This window comes from Rana temporaria, chromosome 6 (assembly GCF_905171775.1).
Source record: "Rana temporaria chromosome 6, aRanTem1.1, whole genome shotgun sequence".
Taxonomy (NCBI): Eukaryota; Metazoa; Chordata; class Amphibia; order Anura; family Ranidae; genus Rana; species Rana temporaria.
In genome coordinates, this window is record NC_053494.1 from 205,502,302 (window position 1) to 205,529,402 (window position 27,101).

At 45.8% G+C, this 27,101-nt stretch overlaps 1 protein-coding gene across 1 annotated transcript in view; it reads right to left on the reverse strand.

The window, feature by feature from the left end:
• Positions 1–27,101, reverse strand: part of DNAJB2 (DnaJ heat shock protein family (Hsp40) member B2) — a 71,894-nt gene that overhangs the window by 30,731 nt on the left and 14,062 nt on the right. Inside the window, exons 3-6 of the mRNA XM_040358138.1 lie at positions 16,821–16,907; positions 13,239–13,348; positions 13,080–13,133; positions 7,012–7,125 (exon numbers count right to left, since the gene is read on the reverse strand). Coding sequence (XP_040214072.1) covers positions 7,012–7,125; positions 13,080–13,133; positions 13,239–13,348; positions 16,821–16,885 — 343 coding nt within the window. The 5' untranslated portion in view covers positions 16,886–16,907. The remainder of the gene's footprint in view (positions 1–7,011; positions 7,126–13,079; positions 13,134–13,238; positions 13,349–16,820; positions 16,908–27,101) is intronic.

A 27,101-nucleotide genomic window follows, 5' to 3' on the forward strand; every position in this document is an offset into this window, starting at 1 on the left:
AGGCTAAAAAAAAGGATTTTTGTACTCACCGTAAAATCCATTTCTCTGAGTTCATAGACGGACACAGCCTTCATTGACCTTAGGGTTATGCTTCTTCCTACCAGGAGATTTAGGCAGAATTCTACAGCACTTAAGGCGTTAAAAACTTTCCTTCATGCTGCTCCTCCCAGGGGGCGTGGCTCCCCCAGGCATAACCCACACCCTGCTTTAGCAGCTTCAGTTCGTAACAAGCAGTACAAACAAAGGAGGGGTGGGTGCTGTGTCCGTCTATGAACTCAGAGAAATGGATTTTACGGTGAGTACAAAAATCCTTTTTTCTCTTTCGTTCATAGACGGACACAGCCTTCATTGACCTTAGGGACGTCCCCAAGCAGTGTCAAAAAAATTCGAGGGGTGGGAAAAATAACACAGCAAAAACAGGTTACACCCCAAACAAAAACCGGAGTTACTCAACGGAGGAACTCCAACCTTAAACTGCCGCCTGTAACACCCTGCGGCCAATGGAGGCATCCGAAGATGCACTCACATCCACCATATAAAACTTTGAAAAAGCGTGGACCGACGACCAGGTCGCAGCCTTACACACCAGTAACACAGAGGCTTGGTGTCGGAAAGCCCAAGAGGCCCCGATCGCCCTGGTCGAATGCGCCATGACCCGAAAGGGGGGCGCCCGCCCTTCAGGGCATAGGCCTGAAGCACAATCCGTCGGATCCACCTGGAAATGGTGGCCGACGAAACTGCCAGGCCCTTACTGGGACCGGACACAGACACGAACAGCGAGTCCGACATCCGGAACGGAGCTGTCGCCGACAAGTAAACTCGAAGGGCCCGAACCACATCCAAAGAATGTAAAGTGGCCTCCTTCGGGTTCTTCGGCTGAGGACACAAGGATGGAAGAACAATGTCCACATCCAAGTGAAAAGCCGAAACGACCTTAGGGAGAAAAACGGCTGCGGCCGCAGCACCACCTCATCCTTACGGATGACCAAGCAGGGAGCCTTGCAAGACAAGGCCGCCAGAACAGACAGACACCCGTCTGATCGAGGTAATTGCTACCAGAAATAAAATCACCTTTTGTGACAATAAAACAAAAAACCTCCCGAATGTCCTCAAAGGGAGCATCCCGAAGCACTGAAAGGACTAAATTCAAGTCCCATGGGGGTAATGGAGGGCGCACCGGAGGGGCCACCTGCCAGACCCCCTGACCCAACGCACGCACCCAGGAGTGCTATGCCAAGGGTCGCTGCAAGTAAAAAACAGCCAGAGCAGAAATCTGGCTCCTAACCGTACGTAAGGCGAGAGCCTGAACCACTCCCTGCTGCAAAGACAGCAGAATCCTGTACACAACGCATGTACGAGAGTGCCAGTTCATCTCCCCACACACAGAGAAGTAGGCCTTCCATGTATGAGGAAAAAACCTACGTGAGGTAGACCTCCGTGCAGGCAGCACGGTAGAGACCACCGAGCCCAATAGGCCTCGGTCCTTAAGCCCCTGGCTCTCAACAGCCACGCCGCTAAGGCCGGTGGCTGTGAAACAGGGTGGAAGATTGGACCCTGTAACAGAAAATCAATTCCCAGGGGAAGACGCTAGGGGGCGTCTGCCAGCAGACGCACCTGGTCCGCGTACCAGAAGCGACGCGGCCAATCTGGGGCAATCAGGACCGATAGAATCCCTACAGCTTCTACTCTGCGCAGCAGGCGAGGAAGAAGCTTCCGAGGAGGGAAGGTGTAAAGTAGGCGACAGCGACCCCAAGGAGCCACCAACGCGCCTGACGCGTCCGCCCACGGGTCCTTAAACCTGGCCACGAACCGTGGCACCTACCGATAGAGACGGGACGCTAGAAGGTCCACGTCCGGAGTGCCCCACTTTCGGCACAGACCCCGAAACACCTGCGGGTGGAGAGACCACTCTCCTTGGCCCGGTGCAGTGCGACTTAGGTAGTCGGCTAGCCAATTCCGTATTCCCGGAATGTACCCGGCCGATAGAGCCGGAACGGACCCTTCGGCCCACCGAAAGGATGCGCGCGACCCCCGTCGCTGCAACAGAACTCCGTGTGCCTCCCTGATGATCAACCTACGCCACGGACGTGGTGTTATCGGACAGGATCCTGACCGGTCGGCCCTGTAGATCCAGGGACCACCTGGTAAGGCAAAGCTTGATTGCTCGGAGCTCCAGAACGTTGATCAGTAGGCAGGACTCCACCTGAGTCCAGTGCCCCTGGGCTGACTGGGTGCCCCAAGCGCCCCTCCCCAACCGGAGAGGCTGGCATCCGTCGTGACCACTGTCCAGTGGCCTGCAGAAAAATGACTTTCCGGCCCGAAGCACCGGAAAACGCCAGCCACCATACCAGGGGAGACATGATCAGATGACTCAACTGAATCTGGTAATCCAGAGATGACGGAAGCTAGTCCCATCGTGACAGCAGTTCCCTCCGTAGTACCCTGGCGTGGAATTGGGCATACGGAACCGCCTCGAAAGAGGCTACCAACTGACCCAGAACCTTCCTGCAGAATCGCAGAGATGACCGCTTCTGGGTCGGCAACTGCTGCACAGCAGATAGCAGAGTCTGAAGTTTTTCCGCTAGGAGAAAAACACTCCCCCCCCGGAGGAATCCAGGACCAGTCTCAGGTATCCCTGAGACGGAATCAACCCTGATTTCAGGACAATCCAGAAACCAGCCGAACACTCGGAGAGCCTGACACGTGATAGACACGGCTCCACCAATGCAGAGCTCGAAGAAGCTCGTAGGAGAATGTCGTCCAGACATCCCATGATAAACCCCCGCTGTCACAGCCGGGCCAGTATCGGTACGAGCACCTTGGCGAAAACCCGCCGAATAGGAAGGACACCATTGAAAATGGTCCCCCCCGACCGCAAAGCACAGAATCTCTGGTGGTTTGAGGATATGCAGGTACACGTTCATGACATCCAAGGATGCCAGAAAAACCTGACAAAACAAAACGAGGGACTTGAGGCCCAGGGTCGACCGGGCCCCATCCTCCATGGGGACACAAACAGAATGGAGTAAAACCCCGAGACCGTTCCAACGAGGGAACTGGCACAATCACTCCCCTGACCAGAAGATCCTGGACAGCCCCTGACGGAGTCAACCGGCGAACCGGAGGAGGCCAGAAGCCGGAGGGAAAAAACCTGTTTGGCAGACAAGAGAGAAACTCAATCTTGTACCCCAAGGAAAACACTTCGCAATGCGAAGCCAGTCTCCCACCCGAGACACGGGCGGGAGCAGACCTTCAGGCGGAAGCAGGTATGTCCGCAGACTTGTTAGGCATGCGGTATCCGGTGCGCTGCTACCCCGCAGCGGGGATTCAAGCACCATGTAGACCTACCCCCACCGCACAGGGCGAGCGAAAAAACGCTCGGAGGTAGGCAAGGAGGGTCCTTGCACAGGGCGAGGTCCCTAGCCCTTCCCAAACCGTGGGAACAGCATGCGCTTACCACCTGTGGCATCCTCAATGATGCCAGTCAGGGAAGACCCAAAAGGACCGTTCACCCTTAACGGTGATCACCAAGGCCACCTTAGAGGTCCTTCTTCCAGCTCCTGCAGCAGGAGCTTCGCCCTTTTAGTCGGGGCCTGCCAGGGCCCCGGCCAGAGCCGGCCTCACCGCCGAACCCACCACTGTGAATAGGGAGCGGGCCACGGCCTCCACTCTCCTATCAGCGGGATCCTGAAATGCAGGAGCCCCTTCCACAGGCAATGTGGTGGCCTTGCGCAGTCTGGACACAGGGGGGTCCACTGGCGGAGGAGAGACCTACTTTTTTTTTTTTTTTTTTTTTTAAAGCCCCCCTCAAGGGGGTAACGGGTTGCAAAGTTTTTTGACAAACTTTTTGCGGTGCATCCCATTCCTTGTATAACATATAGTCCAAATAAGGAACACAAGGAAACACTTCAGCGATGCGTGGTAGTCTGCTGGTACTGACACGGAGGTGTCTCCGCCACATCCTCAATTTTTAGAGCCTCACGCACCGCAGAAACAAGAGCTCCAACAAATTCTTGCCAGCAACTGACTGCAGCAGAGTCATCCTCACTATCCATAAGGGTTAAAACCCGCAGCCTCTGACATAACAGAACCAGAAAAAAACAGCGATTCTGTGTCATCCCCAGAAGCAGGCTTCAGGGAGGGGGCGCTTTTTTACCCCCCATCCGGGCACTAGCAGCTTCAAACCTGGCAAGAAACCCAGGACAGCCAACATAACAGATGTGGCAGGGGGAGGGGCTTTAAGGGTTAACTCAGGCATAGCTTGAGTTCCATAGTGTCAGCGCTGAGTCACCCACCCTGCAAGGCAGGACAAAAAAAACCCACTGGTCACCTCCTTGCTGCTATTGCAGAGCATGGGGGCCCCCGGTATTCACCACCCCACCCAGCTGCAGAGGGAGCTGAAAAACCTCAGGTGTGCTCTGATGTGCCGACTGTGATGTGTATTCACCTCATGGAAGATTCACAGCACTAAAACTGTAACAGCACTAAAACTGACCAGAGGCTGTGGCGAGTCATCTCAGGGAAGAATCACATCGTTACCAAGGAGATTTCCAAGACGGCCGCTGTCTGAGGTAAAAATTACCTCATAGAACACAGCAGCACTGACTGCTTTGTTACCTCAGAAAAGAATCACAGCGTTACCAAGGAGATTTCCAAGACGGCCGCTGTCTGAGGTAAAAATTACCTCATAGAACACAGCAGCCCTGACTGCTTTGTCTGTTACCTCAGAAAAGAATCACAGCGTTACCAAGGAGATTTCCAAGACGGCCGCTGTCTGAGGTAAAAATTACCTCATAGAACACAGCAGCACACAGCAGCACCCCCCAGAGTAACAACACAGTCCCCCTAACAACACACGGGCCCCGGTGGTAACAAAGAAAACCCAGGAGGCCCCCCTTCACAGCCACTACCCAGTCAGGGGAAGGAGGGAGAGGAAGGGGGGAGAGGAAAGCAGGGCGGACCCTCAGTCGACCTCCCCAGGGAAACCACCAGCCAGACCACTTACCTGAGTAAGGGGCCACTACTTACCTGTCCTGCGACTACCCGGCTGGAGGTATCCCAGACAGAACCAACGTCCGTAAACGGCATGGCTGTCGGCCAGACACACTGTGACAAAGCCATAGAGACCGGTCATATGTGTGCCCTAGAACCGAAAGTTCCCCGGCCGCCCCTGGAGCAATGGGGCCTGTCGTGGACGTCCCAAAGCTGAGCTGAGGGCCGGCACACGCTCGAAGGCCGAACATGGGGGGACTACAAGAGTCGAGGACCCAGCCTGTCACCCAGTCGGCTGTTGATAGAAGAATCGCAGGATTCAAAAATGCAGGAACAAAATAATAAAAAAAGCGAGAAAAATCGCCAGAAAAAAACTCCAGAGTCCAGGAACTCCAGAGATAGCCTTGACCTCCTGTCGTTAGGCAGAAAACAAACTGAGGCTGCTAAAGCAGGGTGTGGGTTATGCCTGGGGGAGCCACGCCCCCTGGGAGGAGCAGCATGAAGGAAAGTTTTTAACACCTTAAGTGCTGTAGAATTCTGCCTAAATCTCCTGGTAGGAAGAAGCATAACCCTAAGGTCAATGAAGGCTGTGTCCGTCTATGAACGAAAGAGAAACAGCCTTTTTACACAATGCAGAGGATTAACCCCTTAGGTTCCACAGTGAATTCAACAAGCATGCTTTACTGCATATACAGACTGATTTTACTGTTGTGGCTTCGCACTGAAACTAGTGCTTAGTCATAGCTATGACTAAGCACTAGTTTCAGTGCGAAACGCGTCAGCTGTCAGGTTTTATTTTATTTTGCTGGGACTTGTAGTGCTGTCCTTTTAATAAAAGGCTACAATTTGTTCAGAGTGCGACTGTCCAGAGACAATCTTTGTTCCTGCTTTGCTAAGGCCCATTCACACCAGAAACCGTTTTTGCATGCGCTTGACGTGCGTTTTTATGCATTTGCAGTGCATTTTTCCCCCCTAAGCATTTATACTTTGAAGTCACTTCTTTCTTTGGGCTTTTTTTGTGGTTCATTGGGCACATATATGCATTTGTGGTGTGGAAAAGCCTGGATTTTGGACTGTCTATGCAGTTGTAGTGCTTTAAAAAAATGCATCCCACTGCATCTGCTGTGAATGGGCCCCTAAAGTTGAATTTCAGGCATGGACATTTTTACATAGTTCTATTGGTCCAGTTTGGACCAATGTGATCATGTATGTGCCCGAGCGCCCATGCGCCCCCTGCCCCCCCAAGCCAACTTTTTTTTCTGAAGCCTCTTAGAGGCTCTGGCTCTAATCACTTGCTTAAAAAAACAAAACAAACAGCCACATTGGAATCCATGAGTCCGATGCCCCGCATGTATACGATTAGGGGGCCGGACGCATGGATAGGGGGGCAGCGCCCATGCGCCCTGAATGGACGGGCCACCACTGCCCCTGCACATGCGCATAAGTTCAGTCATGCCAACACACGGGACCTGCGCTGGAATGTAAACTGAACCGCGCATGCACAGCTCAGTATGCATTCTAAGGGAAACAGAGCAGGCAGGTAGGCTTATTTTATTGCAGGAGAGACATTTCTCACCTCTTCTGCAATAAAGAGCCTGGCTGCTCAGTTTTTTTAAATGGAGACTTTCGTTCCACTTTAACCAACAGCAAGGCGATATTATTTCACAACCGTCCTAAAGTGATGTTGTGTTCCATAGAAACAAATGGGGTGGTATTGATGTGAGCGCAGGCAGCTAGGTTTAGATCTATTTGACATTTGAAGTGTAGATTTTACATTTTTATATTTTTATTTCACTTTGTTTGATAATTTAGTCATTTCCTGGAAAACAAAAATGAAATGAGAAAAAAAAATAAAAAATCTGCACAATTAGTATAGGAATCTACATATACTGTACATTTCATACATTTTACAATTTTTAAAACTGGGTCCTTTTAAAAATAAATCTTTAATTCTGGATAATTGACATGCAGCATCCTTCCATCACACAAACCTTGGCAGGTATCTGTGGACTGTCTTACCAAAGAAGTCAGAGAAGGGATCTCGTCCACCAAAGAACTCCCGGAATACTTCCTCTGGGCTCCGGAATGTGTAGGCAAATCCATGAAGGTGGGACCCTGAGCTGCATCTGGGCTCTGTGCAAAAGACAAATCAAAGGAACATGCGTCAGATTAGTTAAAAAGTGATTGCAAAAGAAAAAAAAAAAACACTAACAAACAAACACACACACACACGTCTTACTTTGACATGTGCACAAAAAAAAAAAATTGTTTCGTTTTTATATTTATGTAAATTAATTTTGTTTAATTTTTTTTTTTTTATTTCTTATATTCAAAATCGATTTGAATTTTCAGAATTCGGTAAATTTCAATTTCATTCAAAAATGCATTAGAATTCCATTCAAAAATCAAATTTATTCTGTTCGAAATTCAAATTTTTGAAGATGGTTATATTTAATTTTCTCTTCTATTCAAATTTCAGAAAATTGTTACCGTAGATTTTATTCCATTTGAAATTAGAATTTCAAAAGCTGGGTATATTCTAATCGATTATTTTCTATTCAAAATTCTAATTTATTCCATTTGAATTTTGGGAAATGGTTACATTCTATTGTTTTTGGAATTCCATTCCATTTAAATTTCGGAAGAAGGTTATATTCAATATTTTTTTCCTATTCTATCCTTTTCAGATTTATTCCATTTGAAATTCGAATTTCAGAAGATGGTTATTTTCTTTCCATTCCATTTTAATATATTCTATCCCATTTTTTCTATTCTGTTCAGTTTTACTCCATTATTATAGTCTTTTATTTTCTATTCTTTATTCTCTTGGGAAATTTTGTTTCGTTATTTCGGATTCGTTACTATTGTTATTCAGAGATTCAGACACATCTGAATTTCCAAATAATGAAAATTTGCTTCGAATTTCCATTTCGGGAATTAATTGAACTGCAAATGTCTACTTACCTGCTCTGTCTAATGGTCTTGCACAGGGCAGGCCAGATCCCCCTCTTCTCGGGTCCCCTGCCGGAAGTCTGGGCCCCTTCCCCTTTGCCGAGTGCCTCCATAGCAAGCCTCTTGCTATGGGGGCACTCGTGCATGCTCGCGCCTGAGCAGCAGTGTATCAAATGCAATTAAAGACTCATTGGCCCAGATTCACGTACAACGCCGTATCTTTGTGCGGGCGTAACGTATCCTATTTACGTTACGCCTACGCAACTTTTACAAGCAAGTGCCATATTCTCAAACGAAAGTTGTGTCGGCGTAGCGTAAATAGGCCGGCGTAAGCCCGCCTAATTCAAATGTGGTAGATGTGGGCGTGTGTTATGTTAATTTTATGTGACCTCACGTAAATGACGCTTTTTACGAACGGCGCATGCACCGTCCGTGAAAGTATCCCAGTGCGCATGCTCCAAATTAACCCGCAAGAAGCCAATGCTTTCGACGTGAACGTAAATGACGCCCAGCCCTATTCACGAACGACTTACGCAAACGACGTAAAATTTTCAAAATTCGACGCGGGAACGACGTCCATACTTAACATTGGTACGCCTCATATAGCAGGGGTAACTTTACGCCGGGAAAAGCACAACGTAAACGGTGTATCTGTACTGCGTTTGTGAATTCGCGTATCTAGCTGATTTACATATTTCTAGGCGTAAATCAGCGTACACGCCCCTAGCGGCCAGCGTAAATATGCAGTTAAGATCCGACGGTGTATGACACTTACGCCGGTCTGATTTAATACAAATCTATGCGTAACTGATTCTAAGAATCAGGCGCATAGATACGACCGCTCAGACTCAGAGATACGACGGCATATCTGGAGATACGCCATCGTATCTCCTTTGAGAATCTGGGCCACTGTCATTAACCAATGATTATCATACACAAGAAATCCAAATCTGATCATTAAAATATAGCAAAATAAAATAAAAATGCAAACAAATAAGTCCAACGTGACCAAGTTCCAACACCAAACAGTATGCTTCTGTACGTTTGGTGTTGAAACTTTGTCACGTTGGACTTATTTGTTTGCATTTTTTTTATTTTGTTGTTAGATTTTTAATTATCAGATTAAAGTCTTTTAAAGTTTTCCACCACTAGTGCTCAGAGGGAAGGTGGCAACTCACCAAATGGTGTTTGACCCCTTTTTACAGGATGGTCAATAAGCACATTTGCAAAGCCAGACTGGTTCCACAGCGAACTCCTCGCCACGCCAATGTGGTCTCAAGGTGGGACTGGGAGATGTGAAATTACTCCACAGGAGACACAATTAAAAGAATTTCATGGTGTAGTAAATTTAATGAAAGTATAAAAGCAGAAAGATTTGCACTCACATGTAACTGTGCCGGGGGAATTCGTCTCTTCCGGGTCCCGTGTGTCAAACCATCTGGCTTACCACCCAGAGCAGGGCGTGGACCTGGCCTACCTGCACGTGCTGTAAACACCTCAGTGCCGGGATATAGTTACGGTACATGTGAGTGCAAATCTTTCTACTACCTGCTTTTATACTCATTAAATTTACTACACCATGAAGTTCTTTTAATTGTGTCTCTTGTGTCTCACTTCACTTATCCCAGTCCCAAATTGAAACCACATTAGAGTGGAGAGGATTTCGCCATGGAACCAGTTTGGCTTTCCAAATGTTCTTTTTGACCATCCTTTAAAAAAGGGGTCAAACACCTTTTGGTGAGTTGCCACCTTCCCTCTGAGCACTCATGGTGGAAAACATTAGAAGACACCCACTTATAGAAGCATACTGTTTGGTGATGGCACTTTGTCACGTTGGACTTATTTGTTGTGCATTTTTATTTCTTTTTTGCTATATTTTTATTATCAGATTTAGATTAATTGTGTATAGTAATCACAGTTAATGACAATGGGTCTTTAACCACTTGCCGACTGCCTCACGACTATATACGTCGGCAGAATGGCACGGGCAGGCAAAGCAACGTACCTTTACGTTGCTTTGAATCTGCTGCCTAGCGGGCGCGCCCCCGCCGCGAGCTCTGTGTGGGACCCGCTGACACGATGCCTGCAAACGTGTCACGGAGCGGCAGAAGAGGGAGATGCCTATGTAAACAAGGCATTTCCCTGTTCTGGCTAGTGACAGGACAGCATTCTACTGCTCCCTGCCATCGGGAGCAGTGATCACGGTTGTGTCACTCGTAGCCCAGCCCCCTCACAGTTAGAATCACTCCCTAGGACACACTTAACCCCTTCCTAGCCCCCGAGTGAGTGAGTAACTTGTATAGCGCAACAAATGCGAACTTAATCGCCTCAAGGCGCTTGGCATCCAGAGTTGTACAGGTCTTTCAGAAGAGGTGGGTCTTCAGTTTTTTCCTAAAAACCCGATGGTTTTCTTCCAAGCGGATGGTCGTGGGTAGAGCATTCCAGAGCCGAGGTCCTTGGACCGAGAATCTACGTTCTCCCTTAGATTTGTAGTGAGATTTGGAGAAGGTTTTGGTTGGTTGACCGGAGCACGCGCTTGGTGACGTAGGGTTTTATTTTCTCGCTTAAATATTGAGGAGCTTTTCCCTGTATACATTTGTGGGTGAGGCAGAATGTCTTGAATGTCACCCGGTCCTGTACGGGCAGCCAGTGGAGGGACCTCAAGGCCGGGGAGATTGGTTCCCACGGCTTTTTACCAGTTACCAGTCTGGCTGCCGTGTTTTGGACGACTTGTAGACGTGTAATCTGGTATTTCGGTAGTCCTAAGTAGAGGGAGTTTGCGTAGTCGAGTCGCGAGTTGATGATTGTTCCAACCACTACAGCTGTGTCCTCTTCCGGGATGAAGGGGATGAGGCTACGTAGCATGCGGAGCAGATGATGAGAACCGCTGACGACTGATCCTATTTGTGCATTCATAGTCATGTCTGTGTCAAAGATGACTCCGAGACTTTTGACTTTATTGCTTGGCGCGATGGTTTGTCCGAGGATGGTGGGTGGTGTCCATGTGGTCCTGGAAATGGATTTCCTATTTGCGTGAAGGGTGAGTAGCTCTGTTTTGGATCCGTTGAGTTTGAGGGAGCTTTCCGTCATCCAATTGTCGATCAGTGTAAGACATTTTCCTAGTTCATGAAATTGGTCTTTTTTGTTGGCGATTCGAAGGTACAGCTGCGTGTCGTCCCCTTCCCTGCAAGTGTCATTTACACAGTAATCAGTGCATTTTTATAGCACTGATCACTGTATAAAATGACAATGGTCCCAAAATAGTTTACGATGTGTCTGCCGCAATATCGCAGTCACGATAAATAAAAAAAATAAGAATAAAAAAAAAAAAAAAAAGAGACATAAAAATATCCCCTATTTTGTAGACGCTATAACTTTTGTGCAAACCAATCAATATACGCGAATTGCATTTTCTTTTACCAAAAATATGTAGAAGAATACGTATCGGCCTAAAAACTTTTTTTTTTTATATATTTTTTGGGGATATTTATTATAGCAAAAAGTAATAAAAAAATATTTATTTTTTGTTTAAAAGCGCAAAAAATAAAAACCGCAGAGGTGATCAAATACCACCAATAGAAAGCTCCACTGGTGGTTAAAAAAAAAAAAGGATGTGAAGTTTGTTTGCCACGTCGCACGACGTCAGTTAAAGCGACGCAGTGCCGAATCGCAAAAAAATGGCCGGGCAGCCAATTCTTCCAGGCTGAAGTGGTTAATTGCATTTGATCCCCTGTTACACCATTTGAGAACAATTAAGCGTCAATTCCTTTTACGCACATTTTTCTTCGACAAAGCTTGCCGACAGCTCTGCAAATTTGTTGGCAAAAGCTTGCAGTTCACACTGCTGTTATACAAGCTGATGCCTGTGCCAAACAAGCCTTACAAAATGCATGCCATGTGCCCTGGTGATGCCCACTTAGGGGGGTCCTTGACAGCCTGCACCCACAGCCCTGTAGTCTTCAGTTTTCTAGATTGGGTGACACCAGGTGTGGACAGAGAAGAGGTACCGCAGGGGAGAGCTCTGGTGAGTTTTCAAGACAGAAGTGCTTGGAATCGGAGGATTTTTTTTTTTTTTTTTACAAAAAAATAAATAAATAAAAAAAATTGCCTGGAGTTGGGTTTGCAGGTGTAAAAGCTCTGATGTTAAGTGTGGTGTATTGTTTAAAACATGTGTCACATGCTTTTCACACAGCCAGGGCTCAAGTCCTGCGGGAACGCGTGGGAACGGAGTTCCTGCACTTTTTTCACAGCAGGAACGCAGTTCCCTTTGCAGGACTAGAGCAGCCGAGCCGCCCGAGCCAATCCTTCACTAAGCGGTGATGCCCAGCTCGAGTGACTGTCAGGGGCAGGTGAACCTTAGTAATCCTTTATGTTACTGGCCGCTTCCTGTATATGAATTCATCGGGTGGTGTGCGGGTATTCCGTCACTTCCTCGATGCCGCAATGTCCCCTGGGAGCTTTTGTCATTGTTCCCAGGAGACATTGCGGAGGTGTGCCGCAAGTTATCGCAGGATTTAGAAAGAACTTGCGGTTTAATAATTATGCATATGAGCGTATCATTTATTTTTTTTGGTGGGGGAGTGGATCTTGGGTGGGAGTTCCCACACTTTTTTCCCCCAGGACTTGACCACTGCACACAGCCCTACATAAAGGTGAGAATCTGGTCTCAGATGCCCCCCGTTCTCAAGGAGGGGAAGTTTCTGGTCTCATTTCCTGGATATCAGTGATGTTACCGGCCATCTCCTGTCACTTTAAGTGACACAACCTTGAAAGTGGTTGCAAACCCTTACAGACCACTTTGACCTACAGGCAAGGCTAGATTAGGGCTTACCTGTAGGTGCAACAAACATCTCCTTAACCTACACAGTTAAGGAGATATTTGCAAGAAAGATGACACCGATGTCTACGGCGCATGCGCGCCGTACACAACGGCGTAGGAGCACTGAGCGTGCCGCTAGTGAAGGTGGTCATGCCGTCACTGCCGGCTTCCGATGTCATCGCTGCTCCGGAGCAGCGATACGCGGAAGTCACTCCGGGTATCATGGCGGCGACGGGGGAGGGGACAGAGGGTTAAGAGAGGGTTTACTTCCTCTTCAAAGATGTATTCAAGATAATAATTCATATTATATACTCACCAGGTCCTGAGAATCCTGCTTTCCCATATCGATCATAGGTTTCTCGCTTTTCCGCTGATGGACCAAAGAAGACAGATTGTTAGGAAATATAGACTATACAGGATATTATGTCAGCTGTTATAGTTCTCACATAGGAAATATGCACAATGCCATATTTACCATCTGACAGAACTTCGTAGGCTTCTGCGATGTCTTTAAACTTCTTCTCAGCCAGTTCTTTATTGTCAGGATTTTTGTCGGGGTGCCACTTTAGTGCCAGCTTCCTATATCTGTGAGGTGAGAAGTACATAAGGCAAAATTGATCACAATGTCATAATTGCCTCAGCCCCAAAAACCTGAAAAATTCAGTTTGTGCTCTGAAAATGTTAATTCCTAAAGTAAATCTAAACCAAAAAATAAATAAAAAACACACACCACTAACTTTCATTGAAGTTTTACAATGGAAATTCTAAATGTTATTTATTTTTGTATATGCTCCAATTAAAATATTGCCTGGTGATCTTGCCATAAAGTTCCAGCACTTCATGCGGGGTGACAACCGTCCACCATTTGTGATCCTGTGTTGTCACCCCGTCTCATGTGCCCCTGGGGGTTGCTACAAGCGATTGCGTCCACACACACATTGAACAGGCATGGTCAGGAAGCCAGCCCAGAGCAATGATGTGTAGCAGCTGCTGGAGCGGGTGCATGTAGACCGAAAGTGACTGCAAGATGGGGGGGGGGGGGGGGGGATTAGCAGCAACGAGATAAAAGATAGGATGCAAAGGTAAAAAAAAAACTCACTGGGGTTGATTTACTAAAACTGGAGAGTGCAAAATCTGGTTACGCTTTACATAGAAACCAATCAGCTTTAAGTTCTTTTTTTTTTTTTTTGTCAAAGCTTTACTGAACAAGCTGAAGCTAGAAGCTGATAGGCGACCATGCACAGCTGCACCAGATTCTGGACTCTCCAGTTTTAGTAAATCAACACCTCAGTTACACTCAGTGCCGATCCTGACCTCCCTGGGGCCCTAAGCAAAATGACATGGCACATTAAAAATGAGAAGCGGGGGACGTTGACGACAGTGACATGTCACATTAAAGAAAGTTGAGAAGCGGGTGGAGGGGGTGTTGTTCTGCTGTTGGAAATTACATCTTACATTAAATTGAGAAGCGGGGGGTGCCGACTTCTTACCTCTTCTCCCATGCAGCCAGCGAGTTGAGAAGCGGGGTGAGGGGGGGCGAAAATGACTTCTCACCAGGCGTGGCCTCTAGTAATTTGGGGGGCCTTCGCAGCTTTGCGGGGCCCCAAGCACCTTGCATAGGGAGCCTATAGGGCGGATCGGCCCTGGTTACACTAATACTCCATGACACTTACACATTATCATCTGCAAGTGTAATTTTAAACAGGAGCAACTGCATTTTGATAGCAGCCCCTCCTATGTCACGCTTTAAAATTGTGCACACGTGTGGAATGGCGCCAAAACATTGGTACTTAAAAATGTCCATAGGCGACACTTTACAATTGTTTACAGGTTACCAGTTTAGAGATACAAAGCAGGTCTATCGCTAGAATTGTTGCTCTTGCTCCAACGCACACGGCGATACCTCACATGTGTCATTTAAACAGCGTTTACATATGCGAGCGTGACTTACGTGTGCCTTCACTTCTATGCACGAGCACACAGGGATGGAGACTCTTTGAAAAAAAAATGTTGTTCATTTTACAAATGAGCTTAAAAAAAAAAAAAAAAAAAAAAAAAGGCTATAAAATGAGAGATATATAGATATAATCTCTCCTCCAGGCTGGAAAGATCGAGATCAAACAAAGAAAAAAAGAAGACCGTTTTCTTTCCAGCCGAGATCTCAGCTTTGTTTACTACTGGCAACTTGTTTACTACTGGCAACTGGATGTGACGTCATAGTGTCACGCCCAGGCCTTCAACGGTCAGAAGGGACTACCTGTCTCCTACCGCCGCCTGCAAGAACGATCAAGCAGCTGAACTGCCGCTATGGATTGTTCTTACAGTGTACAGATTCGCCAGCTCTAAAAGATGATATCTGAATGATGCCTATAGCTGCACCCATCATTCAGATATGCCTACTGAAAGTCAAAGTTGTCATGGAAGTGTTTAACGTTTCACTAAACCCACAAAAGTAAAATCAGTCTATATATGCAGTAAAGCATGCTTGTTATAGTCACTGTAGAACCTAAAGGCCACTGTGGTTGAGCAGAAGTTAACAACTGTCATCTGTTGTCAACTTCTCAATCAGCTCTGCAGTCTATAGGCCACAGTGCTGATCTGTGTATTCTGGTGGTGGGGGGAGTCTCCCAACTGTTCGAATATAAAGACACAGTGGGGAGGATTCCTCCCATCCACCTTGAATGCATGGATAGGGGAATAGGGTCAGCTTTGTTGTTAAAGCGGAGGTTCACCCTAAAAAACATGTATTTAACATTCCATTCAGCATAATTCCAACATTTACACTTTGCCGTTTTTTTTTTTTTTGCTGTACATAACGTCTTATTGTTATTTTCTCCCCGGCTTCCGGGTTCTCACTCCCGCGGGAGTAGGCGTTCCTATGCAGAGGCTAGATGATTGACGCCATGTGAAAAAATTCCCCCCGACGCATAAGGCGCGTCACCAGTTTTCCCAAAAGTAGCCGAACTGCTAGTCGGCTCTATACGGCGCCTGCGCCTGCCGTGTAGAGCTGACTGCGCAGGCATCATATAGGTATATACAAAAAAAAAAAAACAGCATAGTGTAAATGTTGGAATTATGCTGAATATTCCATTCAGCATAATTCCAACATTTACACTATGCTGTTTTTTTTTTTTTTTTTGCTGTATATACCGTCTTATTGTTTTCCACCCGGCTTAAATACATGTTTTTAGGGTGAACCTCCGCTTTAACATGCTTGTAAAAACAAACAAAAAAAAACAAAACACGGACCCATCTATTGCCAGTCTAAGAGTCGGTTCACACTTAGGCGGCACGACTTCGGGGGTGACTCTTCAAGTCGTCCTGTGGACGACTTCAGATTCGATTTGCAAAACGACTTCTGTGTAGAAGTCTACGCAGGTCGCCCCGAGCCGTCCCCGAAGTTGTACAGGAACCTTTTTCTAAGTCGGAGCGACTTGCGTCACTCCTATTAGAACGGTTCCATAGCATTCAATGGGACGCGACACGTCAGGCGGCTGAGCCGCCTGTCGTGTCGCCCCAGTGTGAACCGGGTCTAAGCGTGATTGATGGTTTGTAATTTTGAAACTTTCAAAAATCTCACCATCAATCTAATTTCTGTGCATACAAACCTGAATTGAACAATTTAAAAAAAACTTTTGCCTTTAGTTATAATTTAATGAATTCTCTGCATTAAAGTGATACTAAATTCTTGTGGGTTTAATTAACATTAATTAGCGTAACAAAGATAACAGATAAAACATTGAAAGAGAATAAAATAAAACAAATAAGAAGAAACAGAAAAATTCAAAGTCAACTGCATAGGACTCCATTGACTGACAGGTAGGAATCAGGGTTGCCAACTGCCAGTAAATTTACTGACAGTTTGTAAAAATCTGTGATTTTTAGTTGAATGCACACCGCAAAATCCACTAATGAGTAAAACAAATCTCTCTTTCCATAATGGTAATCCTCACTAGACTTCTAGGAGTGTTCAATATTCTGCCCCCACGACTCCTTTATATTATATTATGGCATAGGACATCACTGACAACAGATTCTGCATTGTTTGAAGACTTACGCCCGTTTGATGTCATCCTGGGTGGCATTCCTGGGCACTCCGAGAATCTCATAATAATCCCCCATGATGGTGTGTTCCGAGAAGTTTCTGGAAGAAGCAAGGAGGAGAGTTGACGTTCACCATGGTACAGTGTTGCCAGTCACAGACAAGGACGGGGGTAACATATATAACCATCTAGAGGTGACACATGTGCAAGAATAGTACATTACAGCAACGGCCTCTGGGCTCCCGAATTCCCCTCGGAGTTTCCTCTCCCCATCCCTCCCTCTGGATTATTTTGGGAAGGAACACATGGGAATGCTCAACCTAGAAGTCAGCAGCATTAGTCACAGGCAAACCTTTCTCCTTGGATGGTGAATATACTGTAAAGTCATTGTAAAAAGGTTAAAAAAATAAAAATTAATTTTAACCACTTAACCCCTTGACCATATTGCTGGTCAAAGACCAGAGCACTTTTGCGATTCGGCACTGCGTCGCTTTACCTGACAATTGCGCGGTCGTGCGACGTGGCTCCCAAACAAATTTGGCGTCCTTTATTTCCCACAAATAGAGCTTTCTTTTGGTGGTATTTGATCACCTCTGCGGTTTTTAGTTTTTGCGATATAAACAAAAATAGAGCGACAATTTTGAAAAAATAAATAATATTTTTTACTTTTTGCTATAATAAATATCCCCCAAAAATATATAAAAAAAAACAACAAAAAAAACAATTTTTTCCTCAGTTTAGGCCGATACGTATTCTACATATTTTTCGCAAAAAAATAAAATAAAAAAAATTAATTAAAAAAAAAAAAATCACAATAAACATTTATTGATTGGTTTGCGCAAAAGTTATAGAGTTTACAAAATAGGGGGTAGTTTTATGGCATTTTTATTAATATTTTATTTTTACTAGTAATGGCGGCGATCAGTGATTTTTTTTCAGTACTGCAACATTATGGCGGACACTTTTGACACATTTTTGGGACCATTGGCATTTTTATAGCGATCAGTGCTATAAAAATGCATTGGATTACTATAAAAATGCAATTGGCAGTGAAGGGGTTAACTCTAGGGGGCGGGGAATGGGTTAAGTATGTTCCCCGGGTGTGTTCTAACTGTAGGGGGGGTGGACTCACTAGGGCAAATGACTGATCGCTGTTCATACATTGTATGAACAGACGGTCAGGCATTTCTCCCCCTGACAGGACCGGGAGCTGTGTGTTTACACACAGCTCCCGGTCCTCGCTTTGTATCGAGCGATCGCGGGTGCCCGGCGGCAATCGCACACGCGTCGGTATCAAGGCCGAGCGGTGGCGCGCACGCACCCCCAGTGGCCGCTTTGCGAGGCGACGTAGAGCTACGGGCTCTCGCACAGGGGAGCCGACCTGCCGCCGTATAACGTCGGCTGGTCGGCAAGTAGTTAAACAAACATGTTGTACTTACCTGCTCTGTGTAATGGTTTTGCACAGAGCAGCCCAGATCCTCCTCTTCTCAGGTCTGCTACCAGCGCTCCTCCCGGCTCCTCCCTCCCCATATGACCCCCATAGCAAACACTCTTGCAATCTTGCTCCCAAGCCTCCTCTGTGTGTCCATAGACATACCAAGCACCGCTCTGCCCTGACCCCCCCCACTTCCTTCTCACTGGCTGTGATTGACAGAAGCAGGGGCCAATGGCTCTCGCTGTGGTTAACCACTTGACGACCGCCGTACGCAGATGTACGTCGACACAATGGCACGTCGACATAGAGTCCCGCGATTGCGGTCGGCAAGGGCAGAACAGGGAGATGCCTTTGTAAAAATGCCATAAAACTATCCCCTATTTTGTAGATGCTATAACTTTTGCGCGAAATCAAACTCTTATTGCGATTTTGTTTACCAAAAAATATGTAGAAGAATACGTATCAGCCTAAACTGAGGAAAATGAGAGAGATTATATATATATATATATATATATATATATATATATATATATATATATATATATATAGGATATTTATTATATCAAAAAGTAAAAAATATTGCATTTTTTTTTTAAATTGTCGCTCTATTTTTGTTTATAGCGCAAAAAATAGAAGCCACAGAGGTAATCAAATACCACCAAAGTAACGCTCTATTTGTGGGAAAAAAAGGACGTAAATTTTGTTTGGGAGCCACGTCGCACGACCGCGCAATTGTCAGTTAAAGCGGCGCAGTGCCGAATCGCAAAAAGTGGCCTGGTCTTTAGCCGGCAAAATGGTCCGGGGCTGAAGTGGTTTGTCCCTTTGTCCTGTGTGTCCGTATTCATCCGATCCGTTCCGCCAGACGGAAGAAAAATAGGGTTTTCTTCCGTCTGAAAAAGCGGATCTTTGCAGAGGCGGATCTTTACGGACGTTAGCGGATGCATCATCCGCTAACGTCTGCAATCCCATAGGGACTTGTAAAAAACGGACCGTTCCTAAGGCCCTCACAAGCTTATGTCTTGTTGCTGTGCTCAGTCTTGCCCTGGTGTATTGCCTTTGTCATAAAAACGGTCTTCCACAACTTCAACTTAGTAGCAGAGTTTGGCTGTTCCTCACCTTACACAGCTGTTTTGGTTTCAGTTAATGACTGTTTAAACCTCCATATGATATTGAGGATCACTTGGACCTGCTTGGTATAATTGATTAATCAGACACCCGAAGCCAAAGTATAGTCACACCAAATATTGATTTCTTTAAAGCGGGAGTTTACCCGAAAAACAATTTTTAACATTAGATTGAGGCTCATTTTGTCAAGGGGAATCTGGTGTGTTTTTTTTTTAAATCGAAGCCGTACTTACCGTTTTAGAGATCGATCTTATCCGCCGCTTCCGGGTATGGTCTTCGAGACTGGGCGTTCCTATTTGATTGACAGGCTTCCGACGGTCGCATACATCGCGTCACGAGTAGCCGAAAGTCGGTGCAGCTCTATACGGCGCCTGCGCACCGATGTTCGGCTACTTTCGGAAAATCGTGACGCGATGTATGCGACCGTCGGAAGCCTGTCGGAAGCCTGTCAATCAAATAGGAACGCCCGCTCCCGAAGCCCATACCCGGAAGAAGATCTCTCTAAAACGGTAAGTACTGCTTTGTTTTTTAAAAAAACACCCGATTCCCCTTCACAAAATGAGCCTCAATCTAATGTTAAAAATTTAGTTTTTGGGTGAACCTCCACTTTAAGATATCATGATGAAAATAATTTCTTCACACCTGCCAACAAAAAAATAAAAAATTTTGCACGGTACTGTAAATGCCTTTCTGTCCCGGCGTGTGCGATCCGATATCCCAGAACCCTCACTAGCAGTATTTCAATTTCCTATTCATTTATTAATGAGTGAAACTGGAACTGGAACATGCAAACCTGACCGCAGACACAGCGCACCCGACTATTTATACAATGACAGGAGATTGGCTGGATTATATAACCATCAGTGAGCATTCGGGGGGCGACTTCTAGACTACTCAGCCGTGCATATACTGGGTACATGGAATGTCCTGGCAGTATACAGTATCTCACAAAATAAGTACACCCCTCACATTTTTTGTAAATATTTTATTCTATCTTTTCATGCGACAACACTGAAGAAATGACACTTTGCTACAATGTAAAGTAGTGAGTGTACAGCTTGTATAACAGTGTAAATTTGCTGTCCCCTCAAAATAACTCACATTCATGTCTAAACCGCTGGCAACAAAAGTGAGTACACCCCTAAGTGTACTGTATACCCGTCACTGTCTGGGTATGGGCAGATTAATACAGTTGTACCAGGGACAGTCCAAACTCTTTATACATTTTTTTTTTTTAATATATATATATATATATATATATATATATATATATATATATATATATATATATATATATATATATATATATATATATATATATATATATATATATATATATACACCCTTGAAGTTCCATAGTCCTCTTATTTTTTGCATGCTTGGAAAAAGAAAAACAGCATTATATTATATTAATTATGTAATAAAGGGCTGTATAAATAATAAATACAATCCATGACTATATAAAGTACAATAAGGGAGTGCATAAAGAGAATACATCACCTCTGAAATGTTCTGTGTTTATTATATGACACCAATTACATAAGCAAATAGGCAAGTGGCGTCTATTGTGGTGGAAACTGGCATTGTGTAGTCTCATAGATCATTCTAATCTCCCTGTGACAGCAGCTGACAGAGAGCGGATTGTCTGATGGTATGAAATGGACACGGAAATGTGCAAATGTGACCAGACACTCCTCAGACATCAGCTGCTCCCCAACAACAGTCGCCTCCTCAGACTTGGACAGGGGAAACTGAAAAAAAAAACAAAAACACAGCCACTGTGCCCATTAAACGCTCCCAGTGCGTCTCGCCCAGGAGTCGGGACTTGCCCCATCTCGCAGCGAGTCATGGTGGCGTCCTCCACATCCACGCTCTTCGATGTCTCCAGTCCTCTCCATTAGGCGTCCAATCACAGCGCCTGTTTCAGCCAGGTGAGACTGGTGACCAGACCTGAGCATTTGATTGGCTGAGAGGTGGGTCAGTGTTAGAAAATCGATTTATTCGCTTCCCTTACACAACACTGAGTAAACAGTGAACGCACAGCATTGCGCCCGCTGTTTACCATTTTGGGAGCCTATGGCTCTAATCAGGACTCTATTAGAGCCCACAGAGAGAGAATATGAGACTGGACAAATACCATCCAAAAAGGTTTTATTAGAATTTCTATTCACTTAAAGTGGTTGTAAACCCACTTTTTCCTACAGGTAAGCCTATAATAAGGCTTACCTGTAGGTATAAAGAATATCTCCTAAACCTTAACGGTTTAGGAGATATTCCCCTCGCAATGCACCGCTGATTGCAGCGGCGCATGCGCAGGGGGAATACACGACGAAAGGAACGGCATCCGCACGCGCGCGGGAGTGACGTCATCGCTGCTCCAGCCAATCACAGCGCTGGAGCGGCGATACCCGGAAGACACGCCGGAGCAAGATGACATCTCGCTCTGCGTGGACCAGGTAAGTGTTCTTCACCTCCTTCCGAGGTATGTATTTCATAATCAGCTAGTATACGGTGCATACTAGCTGATTATGCCTTTTGCCTTGCAGGTTTGAAAAAAAAAAAAAAAAAAAGTTTATGCGGTTTACAACCGCTTTAACCACTTAACAACCGCCCTATAGACGAAATACGTCTACAAGGCGGTTGCTTAACTCTGGGAGGGCGTCAATGTACGTCCTCCCAGAATCGCGCTCCCGCGCGCCCTGTGGGGCGCGCACACGGGAGTCTCCGTGACCGCCGGGTCCTCCGGACCCGGCTGATCACGGTAAATCCAATGACGGAGCGATCACTAGTAAACATGTGATGACGCCGGTTCCTCCCTCTCCTCTCTGTACCGAACGGTACAGTGTGAGAGAGGAGAGGGGAGAGAGCGGAAGCAGCAGCAGCTGCTGCTGCGGGCTGGATCTGTGACACATACAGTCACAGATCCATCCATCCCTCCCTGTGCAATACTCTGCAATGCCCCCATACTCTGCAATGCCCCAAAATACCCCTCAATGCCCCGCAATACCCCGCAATACTCTGCAACTTCGTCTATGGGGATTTTTAAGTAGCGAAGTTTGGCGCCATTCCACGAGCGTGTGCAATTTTGAAGGGTGACATGTTGGGTATCTATTTACTCGGCGTAACTTCATCTTTCACATTTATGCAAAAGAATGAAGAAAAAAAATACTAAATTTGCCAAATTTTATAACAGAAACAAAGAATTTTTTTTTTTTTTTTTTACAGAATTTTCAGTCTTTTTTCTCTTATAGCGCAAAAAATAAAAAACCCAACAGTGATTAAATACCACCAAAAGAAAGCTCTATTTGTGTGAAAAAAAGGACGAAAATTTCATTTGGGTACGGTGTTGTATGACTGAGTAATTGTCATTCAAATTGTGAGAGCACCGAAAGCTGAAAATTGGTCTGGTTATTAAGGGGGTTTACGTGCCCAGTGGTCAAGTGGTTAAAGAGCAACTCCAGTTTTGTTGAGGAGAAAAAAATAAATAAAAAATAAATGTATAGGTGTGAACAAAGCCTTAGTGCGTAAATAGATTGGACAGAGGAGCGCTGGATGTTTTGCCTAATTTTTTACAAATTTCTTGGTTTTAGTTTATACAAATGCTGTTGATAACTGGCTGCATTGATGTCCCATGTGAGACATTTTTAATTTTTGCACATTCCATACAAGGCCAAAAGTAATGGTTCTTAAGAGGGATCCCATGCTAAAAAAAAATAAAAATAAAAAGGGGTAAAGAAAACCCACACACAAAGCCCCCCCCCCCCCAGATCCAGGGCCGTCTAAGGCAGGGCAAAATGGGCGGCTGCCCTGAGCCTTGTCATTGTTGTGGGGCCTGAAGCAGCTGCCTCATACTTGCCAACTATCCCAGTTTAAATTCCGTTATCCCTTGAAGTTTTAGTTCTGTGCTGTGTCCTGATATCTCAGTGTGAAGTGCTGCTACTAATGCTGCCCAGCTCTGCCCTATTGTTGTGTACAGATGACTCACTTGCAGACCCTGTGTTTACATGTAAATAACCGTCATTCATATGCAAATAATGTCAGCATTCATATGTAAATGGCTGAGGCCGGCGGCATTCATATGCATATCATGCCCCTCTGCAGTGAGGAGATGATGTGCTATAACCGTTAGCAACCAATCAGTGAGCAGTATTACTGTAAAGTAATCTATGGCAAACAATCAACAAGCAGAAATCATGTGCTGTAACCTCTAGCAACTAATCAGTGAGCCGTAATGTGTGCTGTAACCTCTAGCAACCAGTCAGTAAGTGGTAATGATATGCTGTAACCTCTGGCAACCAATCGCAATCGCTGCCTGATCGGATACAGTAAACGGATTTTAAATCTAGCTGATATTTTAATGTCTCAGAGAGCAGATGGAGAGCAAAATTGCATGGGGGTGGAAATCACTTTATCTGCTTTTAGTGCAGATGATCACTTGGCCGTGCTCAGTAGAATACACTACGGACAATTATGACAGGGATCAATTGACCTATCAGCAGGTCTTTTGGGATGCTTGAGGAAACCCACACAAGCTCAGGGAGAACATGCAAACTCCATGCAGATAGTGTCCTGACCAAAACGTAAATCAAGGACCCCAGTCCTGCCAGGCAGAAGCACACTGAGCACTATGTTGCCCCTTCTATATACTTATATGGCTGAACAACCTTTAACTTTCAACCATAGCTAATAGGAAAAGCAATCAACGCATTTCCCAGATTCCAATTTGCTTTATCAGGAAGCATGGAGGAAACATAACACTGCATTAGATAACAGACCGCGTATGAAGCCAAAACCATGTCCAGGGGAAGGGATACAAGAATGAGGGAAGGTCTGAGAGTTACAAAACCTAAATACAGTTCTCAAGGTGCCATTCTTGAAATGAGGCAAAGTGACCGGATCCCCCTGTGTAATGGAGGAAGATATAACATTCCCGAGTGACATCAGTCAATGACATAGTCTGCCCTCGGCTGAGTCAGATGCCAAGCAGACCATGTGACCCTCCGGCCAAGACTCTATTTCTGGAACGTCTCCACACCCTGAGAGCCCAAACACCAACCAGCCAGACACAGCAGAGAAGGAAAAACGGAGACCACGCAGGATCACTGACACAATGCATAGCTCCCAACTGTCCCTGATTTCGAGGGACTGTCCCCGATTTGGAGCAATGTCCCTCATTTGTCCCTCATTTTGGTCTGATCTATATAGATGTGTATAAAATTCACTATTTATTCATGGAAAAGTGTTTCCCGGTGCTAAACCTTTCATCCGATTTCTAAATTGCTGCAAAAAGCCAATATAAAAGGAATAATGGGCCAGATTTATAAAGAACTGCGGCGGCGTAACGTATCGTCTTTACGTTACACCGCCGCAAGTTTTCAGCGAAAGTGCCTGATTCACCAAGCACTTGCGTGTAAACTTACGGCGGTGTAACGTAAAGCCATCCGGCGCAAGCCCGCCTAATTCAAATGGGGAGTGTACCATTTAAATTAGGCGCGTTCCCACGCCGAACGTTCTGCGCATGGTCCGTGTGAAAATTTCCCGACGTGCATTGCGCGAAATGATGCCGCCCGACGTAATGTTTTGAATGGCGACATGCGTAACGTACTTTCGTATTCCCGGACGTCTTACTCCAAAAAAAATAAAAAAAATTGAAATTCGACGCGGGAACGACGGCCATACTTTAACATGGCTCGTCTAAAGTTAAGCCATGAAAAAGCAGGCCTAACTTTGCGATGGGAAAAACCGACTAGCGACGACGTAACGAACGCACGTACCTTCGTGGATCGCCGTAAAAGCTAATTTGCATACCAGACGCTGGAAAACGACGCAAACTCCACGCAGCGGCGGCCAAAGTATTGCATCCTAATTTCCGAAGGCGTACGAAGCTGTACGCCTGTCGGATCTTAGCCAAATGCTGTTGTATCTTGTTTGTGAATCACAAATTAAGATACGACGCAGCAAATTTGAAAAGACGCCGGAGTATCAGTAGATACTCCGGCGTATTTCCTCTGTGAATCTGGCCCAGTAGTGGTAAAATAAGCACTTAAGGGTTTAACCAATCTTATTTTTTTGTACAATTCTCCTTTAAGGGGGCGTGACAAGGGGTGTGTCCTATGCCTGCATACCTTTGCTAATAGGTGTCCCTCATTCCCATCTCAGGCCTCGTACACACGACCGAGTTTCTCGGCAAAAACCAGCAAGAAACTTGCTGGGAGATATTTTTTTGCCGAGGAAAACGGTCGTGTACATTTTCGTCTAGGAAACTGTCGAGAAACTCGACGAGCCAAAAAGAGAGCAAGTTCTCTATTTCCTCGACGGGAATGGAGAAATTTGGCTCGCCGAGTTTCGACAGCCTAACAAGGAACTCGACGAGGAAAACGATGTGTTTCACCCGTCGAGTTCCTCGGTCGTGTGTACGAGGCTTTAGAAATTTGGGAGGTATGGGGGTTGATTTACTAAAGGCAAATAGACTGTGCAATTTGCAAAGTGTAGTTACGCCAGAGCTTAGTAAATTAGGTAAGGCTTCACTTTGCAAAGAGTACACAATTGCGTGCAAGGAAAAAATAAAAACGATTTTTTTGCTTGCACATGATTGGATGATGGAAGTTAGCAGAGCTTCTGCTCAGTTACTAAGCTCTGGAGCAACTGCACTTGGCATAGGGCACAGTCTATTTTGCCTTTAATAAATCAACCCCTATGACAGCATAGACATTGAACAAGCAGCGGACCTAAAAGAAGCATAACATACTATACTTACACGCATAACGATAGAAAGCATGCAACGCTGCCCTGACCTGTACAAATACAAAAAGACATGTCCTTCTGCTGACTATTGCTCCAATACTGCTAGCCTCTCTCAACCTTTTTAACATGAAGCAGTGGCGGTGCGTCCAAAGAGGGCACAGGAGCGCCATCCCCTCTCTCCAGCACCCATCAATCAACGATAGATTCATGCGATGCATTGTCGCTGCTGCCGCCCCCTATTCAGGTGTTCGGCCCCCTGTCGGGCATCGGAATTACAGCGGCAGGGTGTATTTGGAAGTGTCTGAGTGAGTGAGTGAGTGAGTAACTTGTATAGCGCAGCAATGCGAACTTAATCGCCTCAAGGCGCTTGACATCCAGAGTAGTACAGATCTTTCAGAAGAGGTGGGTCTTTAGCTTTTTCCTGAATGCCCGATGGTTTTCTTCCAAGCGGATGGTCGTGGGTAGAGCATTCCAGAGCCGTGGTCCTTGGACCGAGAATCTTCGTTCTCCTTTCGATTTGTAGCGGGATTTAGGAATTTGGAGAAGGTTTTGGTTGGTTGACCGAAGCATGCGCTTGGTGACGTACGGTTTTATTTTCTCGCATAAGTATTGAGGAGCTTTTCCCTGTGTACATTTGTGGGTGAGGCAGAGCGTCTTGAATGTCACCCGGTCCTGTACGGACAGCCAGTGGAGGGACCTCAAGACTGGGGCGACTGATTCCCACGGCTTTTTACCTGTTACCAGTCTGGCTGCCGTGTTCTGGACGACTTGTAGACGCGCCATCTGGTATTTTGGTAGCCCTAAGTAGAGGGAGTTTGCGTAGTCGAGTCGTGAGTTGATGATTGTTCCGACAACTACTGCCGTGTCTTCTTTCGGGATAAAGGGGATGAGTCTACGTAGCATGCGGAGCAGATGATGAGAGCTGCTGACGACTGATCCTATTTGTGCATCCATCGTCATGTCTGAGTCGAAGATGACTCCGAGACTTTTG